Below are 18,647 nucleotides of genomic sequence, written 5' to 3' on the forward strand. Positions count from 1 at the left end.
TCTCCATTCATTTTAGCAAAATGCAGGCATGAATATAAAAGTAGAAACATCTTTATAATCACATCTACTGCTGCACAAAAACTAATAAACAGAGGGAAATGTATGGTACAGTTTAGTGACTTTCTGAGTAAATGTATGATGCCTTACCCCCATGGAGACTGGCCATGTTAGATATAGGCCTGTCTGTTTCCCAAAATAGCTGAAGTGACATCAGTAAGACTGTGATTTCACACTGACCCAGAAACTAATATAGATCAGTTAAAACCACAATACACAGTACCCAGCTAGGAACAAAGTGACTCCAGATTGGATTTGGAATCAATTTAAAGTCACAGCCCCATTGATTTCCATGGGGTTTCTCCCGTATGGTTCACTGTCAGCAATATCACAGACTTGCTGGAAATTAGACACAGATTGGAGCTTTCATAGGAGTAATGAATTTAAATTCTTTTTAAATCTCTTTTTATAACCAAATATATATTCTGTATACTGCGAAGAGAACTTTAAATGGAATGGTACTCAGAGTCATAGAAGTCCACAGCACAGAAAAAGGCTCTTCAGCCCATCAAGTCTGTGCCAGTCAAACAAGTACCTAATTATTCTAATCCCATTTTCCAGCACTAGGCCCATAGCCTGGTATGCCATGGCATCACAAGTGCACATCCAAATACTTCTTAAATGTTATGAGGGTTTCTGCCTCTACCACCCTTTCAGGCAGTGAGTTCTAGACTCCCACCACCCTCTGGGTGAAAAACTTCTTCCTCACATTCCCTACTCCACCAAGGGGAAAAGTTCCTTCCTGTCTACCCTATCTGTGCCCCTCAATTTTATACACCTCAATCATGTCCCCCGTCAATCTCCTCTGCTGCAAGGAAAATAACCCCAGTCTAACCAATCTCTCCTCATAACTAAAACTCTCCAGCCCAGGCAACATCCTCTGCACTCTCTCTAGTACAATTATATCCTTCCTATAATGCGGATGCCAGAACAGCACGCAATACTCTAGCTGTGGCCTAACCACCCTGCTCTTACATTCTGTGCCTCAGCTAATAAAGGCAAGTATCCCATATGCCTTCTTAACCACCTTATCTACCTGTCCTACTCCCTTAAGGGACCGGTGGACTTGCACACCAAGGTCCCTCTGATCCTCAGTACTTCCCAGGGTCCGACCATTCATCGTGTATTCCCGTGCCTTGTTTGTCCTGCCCAAGTGCATCACCTCACACTTATCCGGATTAAATTCCATTTGCCACTAATCAGCCCATCTGACCAGCCTGTTTATTTCCTCCTGTAATCTAAGGCCATCCTCCTCACTATTTACCACCTCACCAATTTTCGTGTCATCTGCGAACTTAATGATCAACCCTCCTACATTCAAGTCTAAATCGTTTATATCTACCACAAACAGCAAAGGTCCCGACACCGATCCCTGTGGAACCCCACTGGACACAGGCGTCCAGTCACAAAAACACCCCTCAGCCATTACCCTCTGCTTCCTGCCACTCGGCCAATTCTGGATCCAATTTGCCAAATTCCCTGAGCTCTTACCTTCGTTATCAGTCTCCCATGCAGGACCTTATCAAAAGCGTTGCTGAAGTCCAAGTAGACTACGTCAAATGCATTGCCTCATCTACACACCTGGTCACCTCTTCGAAAAATTAAATCAAATTGGTCAGACATCACCTCCCCTTAACAAAATCATGCTAACTGTCCTTGATTAATCCCTGCCTCTCCAAGTGTAGATTAATTCTGCCCCTCGGAATTGCTTCCAATAGTTTCCCCACCACTGAGGTTAGACCAACTGGCCTGTAGTTCCCTGGTTTATCTCTTCCTCCCTTCTTGAATAACGGTACCACATTGGCTGTCCTCCAGTCCTCTGGCACCTCTCCTGTGGCCAGAGAGGTATTGAAAATTATTCCCAGCGCCCCTGCTATCTCCTCCCTTGCCTCACTCAACAGCCTGGGATACATACTGGTATTGTTTTTAACTTCTCTTTCTCTTTAAGTAAACCTTTTAATATTAGTTTAATAACATCAAAACAATTTGCAAATACAGTACCAATAACCGTAGACAATGAGTGTTCACCAGTTTATGCTTATGATTCCTGTCCAGTGCACCCACATAATTCTTTCAAATTATTGAGCACAGCACATTGAAATAATTAAGTTTAGTTTGAACATTGTAATTATTGCTGATTTTCATGGCATCCCTTAACTGCCTTGTGCCCAGAAGAATATGATTACATACAAGCGCAATTTACAGATCAATGCTCAGTGCTTCTATGCAATTATTTAACTCTTGGACTATACATATTTGCAGTATTTGAGATTTTCATACCCATTGCCTTTCTGTCTCCTTTCAGGTGCTGTTACTTTGCATATATAATGTGCATGGTTAACTGTTTATCCTTGAATGACACACAGGGCCAGGTAGCGTGAGTCAGAAAATTTCCTGGTTTGCTGCATCAGCCTTGGGAGAAAGTGCCCCATCAGACTCTCTTTTCGTTCCAGGTGCGGGAGGGAGTCAGGCCTGCTGCCTCTGGACACAGATCGGAGGCAGCCACAGAGGCTCCATCACATCCCACCCACCCCCGATACCATCTCCATGCTCCCATGCCAACACGCCGTCTAGCCTCCCCCATGGCCCTTTGTAGCCCCTGTGGCAACTTAATACCAGCTCATGCCCCCACCCAAACCCAATGGCCCTTTATAGTCTCTGAGCCAACCTATGCCCTCCAGCCACCATCCTTTGCCCACAAGCTCCATGCCAAGTCACCCAGTATCCTCCATGGCAGACCTCAGGAGCCATGTTGAGATTAAATAAAATAAAGTTCAAAATATCTATTACAGCCTTTACTATATAGCTTAAAAAAATTCCCATTCATGAAAGCCCATTTAAAAACTTTTAAATCCCCTCAAGTACTTAATCCTCTGTAAAAATTGTCTTGTATTTGTAACTCCACATTAAATGACAGCTGATTCTAAAATAAAAGATAGGCACATTGAAAGGGGTGGGATGGAGGGGGTAACCCTGATAATAATGGATGAGTTAAAGACAGTAGAGAGAAAGGATCTTAGCTCAGGAAATCACAATATAGAATTAGTTTGGGTGGAGTTAACAAAAACAAGGGACAGGAAACACTGGTGGAATAGTATATAGGACCCCTATTCATGTCTGGCAACATATAAATCAGGAAATTAAAGATGCACGTAACAAGGGTAATGCAGTAATCATGGGGAACTTTAATCTTCATGGAGCCTCGGTAAACCAAATTTACAGTAATAGTGTGGAATGCAAATTCATGGAATGCATTCAAGATAGTTTTATCAATCAGGGGACTAGGGAGCAGACTATTTTAGATCTAGTATTGTACAGTTAGACAGGGGTAATTAATAACTTTTGTAGTGAAGGGACCTCTGGGAAGAGTACTTATGAAAGAATCTTACATTGTGTTTAACAATGGTTTAGTTAAGTCTGAAACTAGGGTATTCTCTACCCCAGGGGATTGTGGATACTTACTCGTCGAGTATATTCAAGACAGAGATTGATGGATTTTGGATGCAAAGGAAATTGGGAAATAAGGGGATAGTGTGAGAAGGCAGAGTTCAGATAGAAGATCAGCCATGATCTTACTGAATGACGCAGCAGGTTCAAAGGGCCAAATGGCTGACTCCTGCTCCTCCTTATGTATGAATTCTTCACTTAGTAGCTAATGTGGTTCATAGTGTACTTGGATTTAAGAGTCAATTTATTGGGGATGATAAAGATTTGTCACTCCCCTCCTTGCTTAGTAGCAGCTATCTTTAATCAATGGTTGAGAGTCGAGAGGGATAGAATCCGCAGTCTGTGATAAAGAAAGCTCTCAAGCCAAGAAGCTTAAATATGGAAGAAGGTATAAATGCATCACGTGTGTTAGATCTGAAAGAAAAGTAGTTTAGTGATGAAAGGATGCTCCAAAGCAGTAATATAAGCTTTTTCAGATGTTGGCTGATCTGCAGTGCACCTCCGACATTCTCTGTTTTTAAGTCAAATTGTTCTGTTAGTTGAGGGGTGGCTCAACAGCCAGTGGTAGTGGGGAATATGGTATTGTGACAAATGGCAGCAAATATTTAGGCCACCTTGTGTTGCAGTTTGGGTCCTGGGAATTCAAAAGTTGATCTCCACTGTTGCCTGGAACCATTCAAGTTCAGGAGTGTTGCCAACAGCTCAAGAATGACGATCTGAAGTTCATGCCAACAAATATTATTCCTGGTTATAATTGAATGGATGTGTTCAGAATAAACTATGACACAATGTTTTGACAGTGGCATTGAGAGAACAAATTTCAGTTAACATTTTTACTGAGTGGTTATTAGTTTCAAAAATTATAATGAACTTAATTAAAAATGAGAAACATTCAATAATTTATTAATAAACAATTAAACCATATCAAGTAACAGAGAAACATAGAAAATAGGAGCAGGAGCAGGCCATTTGGACCTTCGAGCCTGCTCCGCCATTCAGCATGATTATGGCTAATCCTCTATCTCAATGCCATACCCCTTGACACCTTTAGAGCCTAGTAATACCATCATGTTTTGTGTTATCCACCATGTAGCTACAACAAATGCACAAGTACCACCAGACAGACGGATCATTTTGACCTTTTGATATGTTTTGTCTCTCACTTTTTTGAAATCTAATTTCTATGCAGTGCCCAAACATGACGACTCAAAAAATGTGCACGTCAGAACAGATCGGTGCTTTCGTGCACTGAAGGTTAGAAAGGGGAAAATAGACACTCAATTGTAGGTGCAACTGAGCATGGAAAGTAGTCATAAGGCAGGGAGCAGTCTTGATGTTTGAATGCTTCTTACTAAGCACAACTTAAATTCAGTTGCACACCGATAATTTTAAAATGCTTTCTGGCACACCCTAGGAATTGGATTCCATAAACAGAAGTATTCAGTTCCACAACAGAAATTAAAGCACCCCTGAGATGAGTCTATGCCATTTCACCCCATTTGTCGCTGCATTCCTCACTTCTATTCCAAGGAGAATATACTGAACTGGGACACAGTTCATAGTTTTGACATGTTACTTTTTAAAAAGAAAAAAAAATGTTTTACTATAGACTTCACTTCAGTATCGCTCCTTCCTGCACTAAAATAAAAATCCAATATTTTTAAATATCTGAAACCCCTCCAAGCATCATCAGCAACCATTCATAATTTTGAAGCTAAGATCGCCTTGTTATAGTTTTTTTATTGGGAGAGTTGACCGCTCGCCATGTTGCCTGCTGCCCCTGCCTCTGTAGAAAATGTGAGTACCACTGTAATCCTACCCCTTTGAAAACTCTTCTTCCACAGAAAATGAAGCTTTCAATTCCCTGTGTACAAAACCCATGACTGCTTAATCAGCGTGTCATACAATGCTCAGTCACATCGAAGTTTTGCACTTGAGCAACAGAGGAGCTGCATTTTCACTACTGTGTTAGTTATTCATAACAACAAAAACAAACTTGTATTTATGTTGCACTTTTAACATTGTAGAACACCCTAAGGCACTTCATGCAGTGCCATCAAACAAAATTTACTACTGAGTTTCATAGAGATGAGGGCAGATGACCAAAAGTCTAGTCATGGAGGTAGGTTTTAAGAAGTGAAAAAAGGTGGAAAGAGAGGTGGATGGTGGCAACGTTTAAAGAGGGAATTCCAGAGGTGGGGCCTTGACAGCTGATGTCATTCACGTCTACTTCCAGTGGTGAATCAGCTCACTGGCGATATTGTCTTCTCTGTAGTTTGTGGTAATATAAGTAAATGAAAAACTGACTGAAAAGAATTAGACTTTTAAACTAACTTCATGAATGTTTTGGATCAAGGATGACTGAGTTGTTCTACCAAATTAATAAATTGGGCCATTTGGAATTGAAGGAATGTACAAACCACATCATAGTGACTCATTGAAATGAGTCCTGTCTTGTTAGTGCAGAGGGCAGTGACTGGTTTAGTTTTAGTAAAAACCTATGGTACAACTTGTGTGCTAATTGAGATGGCCATTTACAATTTGCGCTACACAGCATCCTGCCAGCGTAAATTGAGATTTCACATGTCAAATAACTAAATACAGAATGGGTTATATTCACCACATAGATTTCCCAAAATACTTTTTCTTTAGCAGGAGTGGATAAACATGTGCATAGATGACTTCTTGACCTCCAAGTCTTGTCTGCCACAGTGGCTTGAATATGAAATGTAAGAAGTAAGCATTTTGAAATAACCAAAAGGTCGACATGTGTCCACGTCAGGCAAAAGTGGAGTAATTGTTATGGTCCTTAAAAAAAAATATAGTCACCAGAAAGAAACTAGAAGAACCAACACCCCAGCTGGATAGAGTTGAAGGTTTTGAGTTTAGTTCCTGAGTTAGCTGTGTTTGTAGTGAGTTAACTGTTCTCAAAATTGGCATATTACAGTTCTTGGCTGACCCGTAATGAGTACTAAATCAGCCACTTAGCTTGGGAAGCAGGCAGCTCCCGTCTCAGTTTCACTGCCAAGTTTCCTGACAGCCAGGAAAATTGTGCAGCAGAAGTTAATTTCAAATCAGGCTCCCAGTTTTACTGTAGGAGCCTAATTTAAATATGTTAATAAGCAAGCCACCTCTCCACAGTGGGATACTTGAACTCTCCAATACTTGCCACTATAAAAATGTTGTGGTTGAATTGTGCACATTTCAAACCCCACCCTTCTCCCGCCAACATGGGAGTTTAATATTGAAGCTATATGTTTGAAGTCTGCGCCGCCTCCCCATGAATGTTATTTTCTCCTCTTTAGATCTCTTTGTGCTCCTGCTTATTAAGTGAGAAGATGAGGTGTTCCTGCATCAACTGGGGTTCCATTGTCCATGAATGCAGTTTTCCTGCTCTTCCTCCCTCCCTGTGCTTAATATCTGCCTATCGCTTCCCCAAACTGTGCAGCTAAAATGGGGACCCTCGATGTGAACTTAAATCCGAGGTGTACCAACACACCATGACCATCCATTAGCGGAATACAGTATTCAGGGCAAGAATTCAAACTTGGCATACAACTAAATGTTTGAGTATTCCTCATTTGTTTTTCTATATTACTACAACAGCACTGTGCTCCACTCTAATGCTTAAACAATACATTGGTCACTTGCAGCTGGAATTTAGTTAAAGTTTCCATAGTTACTGATTTGTTTATGAATCTTGTCTATTTTTATCCTAGATGATAGTTCCTAGCAAAGAAGGAGGTATACCTGTTTTACCTCTACATCCTGCTCCTGGTACCCAGGCTGATGGTGATAGGGTGCCTCCCTGTAATTCGACAGATATGAATCAACATGTGGCAGCAACTCCTTCTAGCAGGTACATTTAGAATTAGTAGTCTGATTGATTGAGGGGGATTGTAGGATTCTGCATAACTGAAATCAAATTTGTAAAGTTGTGAAGCCCTGGCTGAAGCTTAGCAGGCAAATCCTTGGGCCTGGATCAGTATAAAGTATAATGAGCACCAAACTAGGGAAATTTCATTTGAATCTGGCTGCCCCTCAATTTCAGTTAGCTAACAGGACCTTCAGCTAAATCTACTGCCAGATCAGTTCCATAAAGTAATGATACAAAATTTAAGATGATTTATATCAAGCCAATGTGAAACACAATAACAGTTTACCACAGGTGTAGAGCTGCACACTTGACCTACAGACCTGACGTAACAGATTTATTCCTCATCTTACATAATTTGTTTATAAATGGTCCACGATGAAAATAATTCTAAATGAATTTACTAGAAATATTTTGGTGCCATTGCATAAACAGCAAAACTGCTTTTAGTGTTTAACTATTTCAACAAATTGAAGTGAAATCAATCTTGCCAGAGTGGCTGATTTAGAGTCATGGAGGTTGCCTGATCAACCTTTCGGGTTATGTGCATGGAATGTGTTTAAAAGTATTTTTCTCCAAATTGTTAGGTGATATCTTGCAAAGAACCCTTGGTCCTTTATTGAAGTGGTTACATCTGACTGAGGGTCATAGCACCGTCACTCTGACATTCTCTTGAACCCAGATCAAATAAAGTCTGAAAGTAAAGTCTGTCCTCTCCCTCTGTGCTAAAGGTAAAGGCTTTAATGAAATAAGTGCATGTAGCCTCAATCTTACTCTCTGGGTTTAAGTCTCCACTACAGAACAACCTAGAAATTTGATATTTGTCAAACGTAATGAGACCAATGGAAGACACATGCTTTTTTTTAGAACAAGGAACTTGTTTTCAAAGCATTGAGAGGCTTTTATACTGCATTCAATCTGTTCAACACCTGTTCTGGTTTGACAAGGGAGTTCCATTCACCTATACTGAAATTTTTCATCTAGATGAGCACAAGAGAAAATCAATTATACTATTTACAAACACTTTTGACACGTCCATCTGATCAGTTTTCCCTCTTTTTGCCTTTAAAGTGGTGAAGTGGAATTGTTATCAAAGAGCAGTGAAGGGAAGAGCGCAACACCACAAGATGTACTGGAGACCACCTTTACCAGGAAAGTGGGAGCATTTGTTAATAAACCAGCCAATCAGGTATGACTCTAAGCATTGCATATCCAATAGAATAGATTTGTCTCCTCTGAACACCAGATTATCAACATTTTTCTCCATATTAAGAATAAGTCCTATGGGCTTAAATTTTATGAAATAAAGGCTAAATTACTTAACAAGAGAATTCATTTGAGCTTCCCATGACTTCATTTCAAATTTGCAGTTCAATAATACTCATTATGCTATTTGGGTCACTTTCTTCCAACCCTTCGCTCTTTCTACACAAGTACATATTGTATTGTAACGTGGAAGTTTCATCTTTGAGTGATCTCTGGTGTGTACGTTAACATAAAAACATAATGCTGCAGAAAAATACTAGCTGGTCCATCAAGCATAGTCCTTAATGTCATGGTGTAATTTATGCACACCATGCCCCCCACCACCATCCAAGTTAATTTAAGGGAAAGGAATTCTGATTAATTCCTCTGGTCTTCAAAGGCAATCAAACCAACTGCAAGAGACTACATTGACTGGAACATATCCATCACCTCCCCCCAACCCCACCCCACAATATCTATCAACCTTCTGTGTTAGGTTATGTTGGCCACATTCAGCAACTCATCCAGCTGCTATTTGAATGGTTGCAGTAAATTTACACCACTGCATTTGCTGGCAGGTTCTTTCAGGTCAGTGACTTTCTGCGAACAAAAGCACCTTCTACAAACTAATCCTGTACTTGTGAAGCTTGTGCCACATCTCCTAGCTCTCTAACTTATCTAGCTCAAATGACTTATCCATTTGACCTCGGTTTACCTTTTCTAAAGTTCAAAGCTCCAATTCTCTAAGCCCATCATGGTAACAAGGTTACCAATCCAGTGATCCTGCAATGAAACTTTTCTCGGCCTGATCAAGACCTTGCACGGCGACAAATTACTTTTCTTGTTTTATATTTAATTGTCCTGATAATATATCCTAACACTCGATCAGCTTTTGCAGTAGCCTCGCAGCACTGGCTATGGACCTTCAGTGACTTGTAAATAATATCCGCATTCTTCTCCAATCAAGATGTACACATGTTTGGCATTATTGCCTGCCACGTGCACTGCACTAAATTTATCCATATTACGCTATCGGTCAGATACAGACAGGCCCATTACCCCACTACATTTCTTTCCATTCTGTATTTCTCATCTAAGGACTACCCACACACATCTTTATATCATCTGCCAACATGCCTACAGTTCCCCCAACACCTTAATTCTGATCATTGATGAAGCGAAAGACATTGTCTTAACACTATTCCCTGTGGGACACCAGTACAACAAAACTCAATATTTTCACATGAGTAACATGTCCCAGAGAACTTCAGAGGAATATTATAAAACAAAATTTGAAACTGAGCTACATAATGAGATATTAGGACTGGTAGCCTGGTCAATGAGGTAGCTTTTAAGGAGCATCTAAGAGGAGGAGAGAGGGGCAGTGAGACAAAGAAGTTTAGGGAGGGAATTTCAGAGTTTGGTACGTTGGCAGCTGATGGCATGGCCACCAATAGTACAGCAATTAAAATCAGGAATATGCAAGAGGCCAGAATTGGAGGAGCCCATCGATTTCAAAGGACTGGAGGTATTTTAAAGAGATAGGGTGGGGCAAGGCCATATAGGGATTTGAAAACAAGGATGAGAATTTTAAAATTGAATTGTTGCTGGATCAGGAGCCAGTGTAAGCCAACAAACACAGGGATGATGAGTGAATGGGACTTAGTATGATTAAGATCCAAGCAGCAGAATCTTTCATGATCTCAAGTTTATGGAAAGTGCAAAATAGGAGGCTAATCAGGAGAGCATCGGAATAGTCCACTTTAGAGACAACAAAAGGCATGGGTGAGAGTTTCAGAAGCAAATGAACTGAGGTAGGGTTGGAAACGGGTGAAGTTACAGAGAATGAAGTAGGCGATTTTGGTGACGGAGCAGATAATGTGGTTGGAAGCTCATCCCGGAACTCAAGGATGCAAATGGTTTGGTTCAATTTCAAAGTGACCACATAGAGGGATAGAGTCAGTGGCAAGGGGACAGAGTTTGTGGCGGGGATCGAAACAATGACCTTAGTCTTTCCAAGACTTGATTGGAGAAAATTTCTGCCCATTCAGTATTGGATATTAGACAGGTGATGTGACAAATCCAAGACAGTGGAGGTGGTGATGAGGTAGAGCTTTGGTAGGAACAGGGTACATGTGGAACCTGATGTTTTTTTGGATGATGTCACTGAAGGGGGGGGGGGTCGCATGTAGGTGGGAAATAGGATAGGACCAAGGATAGATCCTTGGGGGTCTCCAGAGGTAATGGCTTAGGAACAGGAAGAGAAGCCATCGCAGGTGGCTACAACAAGACAGATAAGAATTGAACTAGGTAAGGTCCGTCCCACGCAATTGGTCAATGGAGGAGAGGTGCTGGAAGAAGATGGTGTGACCAGCCATATCAGAGGCTGTTAACAAGTCAAGAGGACGAGGAGGAATAGTTTGTCACAGTTACATAGGGTGTCATTTGTGACTTGGAGCGTTTTACTGCTGTGGCACAAGTGACTGTCCCCAGGCAGAAACAATACCACTTAATCACTACCTTCTGACTACAAGAATGTAACTAATACTTTATCCAACCCAAAATCTGCCCATTAATTGCACAGGACTCAACTTTATTTAGAAGCCTTTGTGTGGTATTACAAGAACCTGTTATTACACCCCATTTCCACTGTCTTTTTATCTGCTCTGATAGCAACTTTCATTTCCAATAGATTTGATTTTGTAACATTCTTAAAGAAGTTGCTTATCTGCTCAGATTGACTGATTGCAGTAATGTTTGTACTGAGGATGCTGAGTATAGGGAAATTGCATTTAGAGTCATTACAGCACAGGAGGAGGATATTCAGTCCATCAAGCCTGTGTCAGTTCTCTATAGAGCAGTTCCAGTCGGTCTCATTTCCCCACTCTAACCCCATGGTCCTGGCAGTTTATTTCCTTCAAATGCCCATCCAGTTTCCTTTTGAAATCATTGACCATCTTTATTTTCTCATGAGTAGAGAGTTCCAGGTAATTACCACTCACTGTGTAACAAAATAAAAATTCTTCCTCGCATTCTCCCTACATCTTTTGCCCAAAACCTCAAATGTGTTCCCTAGACCTTGTACCTTCAACTATTGGGAATTGGTTTTCCTTGTCTACTTTATCCAAACCTGTAATAATCTAGTACAGCTCTATTAAATCTCCCCTTAATCTCCTTCGCTCCAAAGAGAACAAACCCACCCTCTCCGACCTAATTTTGCTGCTAAAATGGTTCCCTGGAACCACTTTGGTAATCTGCAACTTCTCAAAGGCCCTCACATCCTTCCTAAAGTGTGGTGACCAAAACTGGTTGCAATACTCTAGTTATGACTTAACTGGAGCTTTATAAAGGTTCAGCATGTAATTCACTTGTGATTCAGTGCTTTTATTTATGATCCCATTTCCCATAACCACTCTCAATATCTTCTTCCATCTTGAAAGATCTATGCACATGCATCCCCAGGTCCCTCTGTCCCTGCAGTCTTTAGAACTGTGTCACTAAGTCTATATTGCCTCTCCCAGTCCCTTCTACCAAAATGCATTAAATCCCATCTGACATTTGTCTGCCCCTTTCTGCCAGCTTATCTATGGCCTGTTACAGTCGATTGGTATCATCCTCATTGTTTGTCACTCCTCCAAGTTCCATCTCCACTTCTACCAATATTTTGTCAGATTCCTCTTCCTCCATAAATACCAATACAAAGTACTCATTAAGCACTGTAACCTTGCTCTGCTCCTCAAGGCATAAGTCACCCATTGGCAACTTTTGAAATGTTACTCTATTCCAATATCAAAAAAAACTGTGGTCCTAGTGCTGATCCTTAGGGAACATGCCGATCTACCATCGTCCACTCGGAAAAATAGACATTTGTCGCTATTTGCTGTTTTCTGTCCTCAAGCCAATTTTTATCCAATTGGACGCTGACCCTGCTATTCCATGAGCCACAATTTTGCTAACCTGCCTTTTATGTGGTACTTTCTCAAATGCTTTCTTAAAAGCCATATAGGCAACATCCCTTCATTACATTCTCTGTTATCTCATCAAAAAATTCAGCTAGATTAATCAAGCACGGTGTATCTTTTGTAAATTTGTGCTGGCTTTCCTTAATTAACTCAAATCACTCCAAGTGTCAGTTGATTTTTTTTGTCCCTGATTATTGTTTCTAAAACCTTATCTGCCACTGTCTTGAATAAGGGTGTCATATTTATTGCTCTCCAGTTCTCTGGTACCTTCCCCCATATCTAGGGAAGATTGGAAGATTATGGCAAGCCCTTCTACTATTTCAACCTCCACTTCCTTTAGCAACCTAGAATTCAAGTCATCTGGACCAGGTGACTGCCCACTTTAAACCTTTCCAGTACCTCCTGTGCACTCAATTTTCACCCCGTCCATTACCTTTACCATCTCCGCTTCTACCAATATTTTGTCAGATTCCTCTTCCTCCATAAATACCAGTACAAAGTATTCATTCAGCACTGTAGCCTTGCTCTGCTCCTCAAAGCATAAGTCATCCACATTGTCCCTAATAGGAGCCACTCCATCTCTTAGGACTCGCTCACTATTTATATGCCGGCAGAAGATTTTGGGGTTTTTGTTTTCGTTAACTGTCTTTCTATTCTATTCGCTCTTTGCAAGTCTTATTGTCCTCTTCACTCCCCCTCTCAACCTATGGTATTTGACCTGGTTCACGCATGAAGAATTTACTTCTCATGCATCATTCCTTGTTGGAATGTACTCAGCCTGAAGCATCTCCTCCTTAAAGATTACACATTGTTCTGTTACAATTTTTCCTGTCAGTCTTTAGTTCCACTTTATCCTGGTGAGATCCCTTCTCATGCCCTCATTAAAATTAGTCCTCTTCCAATTTGGAACGTTCCACTTAAGAATGCTTCTTGCTCTCCTGTATTACTCGTCTAAACCCCATGATATGATGATCACTATTATCAAAGTGTTCTTCCACAGATACTTAGTCCACTTGGCCAACCTTATTCCCCGGTATTGGATCCAGCAATGCCTCCTTTCTAGTTGGATCAAAAACCTACTGATCAAAGAAGTTCTCCTGAACACATTTCAGAAATTCCTCCCCTACTTAGCCTTTACTCTAACACTATCCCAGTTGATATTTGGGTAATTAAAGTCCCCCAGTATGACCCCATCTATGGTTCTTACATATCTCTGTGATTTCCCTGCAGATATGTTCGTCTGTCTATCTCTTACTATTTGGAGGCCTATAGAATACCCCTAGTAGCGTGATCATTCCCTTTTTGCTTCTTAATTCCACCCAAACGGATTTTGTCCTTGCTCCCTCAAGGACATCATCTCTTTCCAACATTACAAAGTCTTCCCTAATCAGTACTGCCACCCCACTTCCCTATCTTTTCTGAACACTTTATATCCTTGAATATTAGGCACCCAGTCCTCGCCAGTTTTAAGCCATATTTCCATTATTGTCATTGTATCCTGGTGCAACCAATTATTGCTTCACCATGTTGGCACAAAGCTTCGTTGAGTAATTTACCTCACGGTCGAGCAGCCCAGTTGATGTTTGAAATTGATAAAAATGTAAATTATAGTACTTATTTGATACTTTTGTTATTTTCCTGCATTAAATTGCCACATCTGTTCTTCTTACAAACCCCATTCTGGGTCCAATTTTATACAGGTCATTGCTGCCAATATGGATTTACCATTTGCTGTTTTTGCACCAAAAATTGTTGAATCTGAAGACACTGATGTCATGGTGAGTCTGCCTGAGAAAGTTAATGGCCAATCTTGGGAAACTAGAACATAGGAGCAGGAGTAGGCCATTCGGCCTGTTGAGTCTACTCCACCATGCAATTTGATCATGGCTCATCGTTTACCTCAATACCACTTTCCTGCACTATCCCCATATCCCTTGATGTTGTTAGTGACCAGAAATCTATCAATTTCTGTCTTGAACATACTTAATGATTGAGCTTCCATAGTCCTCTTGAGTAGAGAATTCCAAATATTTACCACCCTCCAAGTGAAGAAATTTCTCCTCACCTCAGTCTTAAATGGCTTGCCCCTTATTCTGAGACTGTGCGCCCTGGTTCTAGATTCACTAGCCTGGAGAAACATCCTATCTACTCTGTCATGCCCTATAAGAATTTTGTGAGTTTCAGAAGGAATTTAAAGCTGCATTAGAGCAATTTTGGTGTCTACTGTGTAATTTTTTACAGTGGAAAAAATATCATCTAAAACATGAAACCAGTTAACTAGTTTTTTAAAATTTGTCCTTTCATGGGATGTGGGAGTCGCAAGCAAGGCCACCACTTGGTGCCCATCCCTAATTGCTCTTGAACTGAGCGGCATCCTAGGCAATTTCAGAGGGCAGCTAAGAGTCAACCACATTGTTGTGAGTCATGTTTAGGCCAGACCAAGTAAGGATGGTAGATTTCCTTCCCTAAAGGAAGCTAGTGAACCTAATGGGTTTTTGTGGCGATCGATGATAGTTTCATGGTCACCATTACTTGTCGAATAATGTATTTAATAGGGTCAGAGACTTGGGGAGAGATGTAATGTAAAGGGTTAATGTTAAATGTGGAAATAGACGATCTACAAGATCACATGACAACAGAGTTTGCTGAAAGCCTCATGCTAAGCCTTGTATTGTACATAGTTAGTAGAATGTTCAATAAAAGGTAAAGTTTACCAACAGCCTTGCCTCCAGCAGTCTCTATCAATCCTGACCAAGAAAAACGATGATAACAGATTACTGAGACTAACTTTCCAGAATTATTAATTGAATTACCATGGTGGGATTTGAACCCATGTCCCCAGGGCATTAGCCTGGACCTCTTTACTAGTCCAGTGACATTACCATTAAGCCACCATCTTCCCTGTTGGCATTGCCTGAACAAACCAGTGAGCAAAGGCTTTAGTTCAGGTTCTTGGGAATGTGATTACTCCTCGATCACTAAGGAACCATACATTGCAGATCTCTAATAATGAGGCCAGGATTTCCCGTGCCTGCTGGAGTCGGGTGTGCTCGATGGCATGAGCGGACAATATGGCGCGATCTGTTTCACGACGGTGTGAAACCAGTTTGTGATTGTCTGCTTAACCCGCCAATGGACGTCGGGAACCACATTGCAATACATCAGCGTACCATTGTTAGGCTAGCCCGCCAGAATAATTCCCCCCTGCTGGATCGCCCACCCACGTCAGTGGGAAAACACTCCAACGTGTTTCACAAGAGCATATTTAAGGCATGCACTTGGCAGGCTGTACTTCGCTCGGAACTTCAAGGTTTGTTTGCCTACCTTGCTTCGGTCAGCACTTGCAGTCATCAGCGCCAGGCTTCACAGACAGCACCACATCACTTTTAGGGGGGCTGATGTGCAGGTCCCTACCTACCAGATCAGCCATGTGGGTGGCTTTTCGATGGCTGCAGGGCTAGGGTTTGCTTGGGGAAGGGGGAGAAGTGGCCTCAGGCAAGGGGAGAGGCTGCAGGACGAGGGCTGTACTGGGGAAGGAGGGTACCCAGGATGTATGTGAGGGCACATGTGAATCAGAGCCCGCCTGCCATCGAAACAGCGTGTATCCCGGGAATGCATAATTAATGTGGTGGCTTTGGGACAATACAGCGTGAAAAGCTGCCATTGCAGCCGGTGGGTAAAACGTAGTGCAAATCTGGGATGACTCCTCCCTTTGATTCACCACTAGGACTTAGAATCATTCGTTAACATACAGGTGGTTTTTATCAACCTACCTAAATTATGATTAATTCTTTCTGACTCTTTTTTCCCCAATTATTTGTTTACTTTCTGATCTATGTATAAAAACGTCAAGTCATCAAAACAAGCATTGCTTCCTCTCCAGCTGCCTCAAGCTGGTGATGTTATATTGTCTTGTCTTACTGGCATGTTTTACTACCTCGTAAGTTTATAATTAAATGCAAGAAATGTTTCAGTGTGACAAATATTACTGTAAGAGCATACAAGCTGTTCCCAGACCGCTTCTCATGGTGCAGTGTCTCTTGCTGGTTGGAGATGTGTGAAAGCAGGCTCTCATTTCCCCTACCTTTGCTGTCCATTATCTCCTGAAAACCTGATATGAAATCTAGAATTCAATGTGTGCCAGATTATAACCATACATCCATGTGTTGTCACTCTGTTGCAGCATCTTAGTGTCCCATCTGGCTGCCATCGAGGTTCTTTCTATTTGTTAAACAATTTGTCTAAATGCTACTGATTAGTAATCCATTATATCTGAGTTGATGGTGTCTTTCTGTTTTATTAATTCAGGTAAATCCACCTGATTCCCCTACCCCAGAATCGCCTCTGCATGCCAGTCTTCATTCAGACCAGTCCAGTGGGAGCAGCGGCCTCACACAAGATGAATTTGTTATGGTGGAACTCGTAAGTCATTTATTTATGGCATTTTGGGGAACTGTTGGTAATAATTCATTTGATGTAACAAGTAACATATCCCAAGTTGTAAAATTAAATGAACTTTTCTACAGGTGTTAGATTTTGAGCACTTGGAGATCACAGAATCATACAACAAAAACAGAAGCCATTTGGCCCATCGTGCTTGATCCAATAAAAACATTTTTCTTATTTTTGTTTTGATGCTTGTGGTTCCATATATTTTTTCACTGATCCCACACCATCGGTGAGAAGGCAATAAATCAACTGGAAAAGGATTGGCTGTTCTCCCAATGGTTTATCCAGTGGGTAGTGAAACCAGACAGGCTAGGAGGATCTCCAGTTTGATTTTCTGGTCGGCAATAAGTTTGTAGATTGCAAGTGGCATTGTGGTAGGGGCACTTCAATATACCTCTTGTGTTGAGGGTAGAAAATAAGCTGTAGTTTTGGCTCCTGAATACCCAGAATTGCTAGAATTGTGCAACCATGACAGTCAACCAAGAACCAGATCAGATTTAGCTGTGGTTCCCTGTGGGGTTGAGTAAATAACAAGTAAATGATCATCACTGCTGGCGAGCATCCTGTATTCATGGAACCGTGCCCTAGCAAGAAATCAATGCCTTGAGATTAAGAGGCATGTGGAACGTGAATTTTTAAAAAATTGGAAAGTGGGAAGGTACCGGCACTGTGGATATTCAATTATAGCACACATACAAAAGTTGATCAGATCGATGCTTTACTGATGGCGTAATGTTTCCATCTATTTAATGAACTTTTGAATACATTTTCAATGCCCGCCATCCCAGAGAATGTTCATTCACCAATCGCCATCTTTCGCTGTTAGCATGACTAAGATTGGAACTTGTCTTAATGAGAATTATAAGCTAAAATCCCATCATATCCCAACACTCCATGATGCAATGTGGTGAAAGTACTATTTGAGCTACACAGATTTTTGATATCTCTTGTAATATACTCCTGATCAGATTGATAAACCTGAAAAAGATTAAGAACTTAAAGCATGAGCTGTCCAACACAACAAGCTTGCTCTTTCCACGGACCTTGTAAATCTACCATGTATGGACTATACATTCTAGTTAACCTTCTGAAGGAAACTTTTGCAGAAATGCTCCTTGACTCTCAAAATGTGCCAAGATCACCACAAAGAAGCTGTATCTGGCCTCCACATCTTACAATGTCATAACATTCCTCACATTAAGAAAATACGAAAGAAAGGGAATAAATTGGTATAGAAAATTGAGAGGACAAAAACAGTCATAAAGAGTTTTTTAGAAAGCTATGAAAGCCAACAGAAAGATGGCAATACAGAAGGATTTAGGAAGAGATGGAGAGGACAGAGAATTAGCAGCCCAAAGAATAGCAACTGATAATAGAGCAGATGAAATGGGGAACGAGGAGTATTCTGATGTCAGGAGAAGGTAATATATGTGGGACAACTGAAGAAGTCCAACGAGTTTGATTGAGACGAGGCCATGGAGCTGGGGGGGATTGTAAATAAGAACAAAGATACTAAAGGATGTTCTTGGAAAACAGGGTCCCAGTGGAACTTGGCAAGAATTGGAAGGATGAGGGTGTGGAACTATCGGCCATGAGGAAATGAGACATTGTGG

At 41.1% G+C, this 18,647-nt stretch overlaps 1 protein-coding gene across 11 annotated transcripts in view; it reads left to right on the top strand.

The window, feature by feature from the left end:
• The window catches only part of atg13 (ATG13 autophagy related 13 homolog (S. cerevisiae)), an 84,167-nt gene that overhangs the window by 57,585 nt on the left and 7,935 nt on the right, over positions 1–18,647 (top strand). For all 11 annotated transcript variants that reach the window (XM_078548895.1, XM_078548891.1, XM_078548899.1 and 8 more), the window contains 4 exons: positions 7,224–7,363; positions 8,450–8,567; positions 14,286–14,363; positions 16,894–17,007. In XM_078548895.1, the coding sequence (XP_078405021.1) occupies positions 7,224–7,363; positions 8,450–8,567; positions 14,286–14,363; positions 16,894–17,007 (450 nt within the window). The remainder of the gene's footprint in view (positions 1–7,223; positions 7,364–8,449; positions 8,568–14,285; positions 14,364–16,893; positions 17,008–18,647) is intronic.

The sequence above is a fragment of the Cetorhinus maximus genome, chromosome 9, assembly GCF_964194155.1.
Source record: "Cetorhinus maximus chromosome 9, sCetMax3.hap1.1, whole genome shotgun sequence".
Taxonomy (NCBI): domain Eukaryota; kingdom Metazoa; phylum Chordata; class Chondrichthyes; order Lamniformes; family Cetorhinidae; genus Cetorhinus; species Cetorhinus maximus.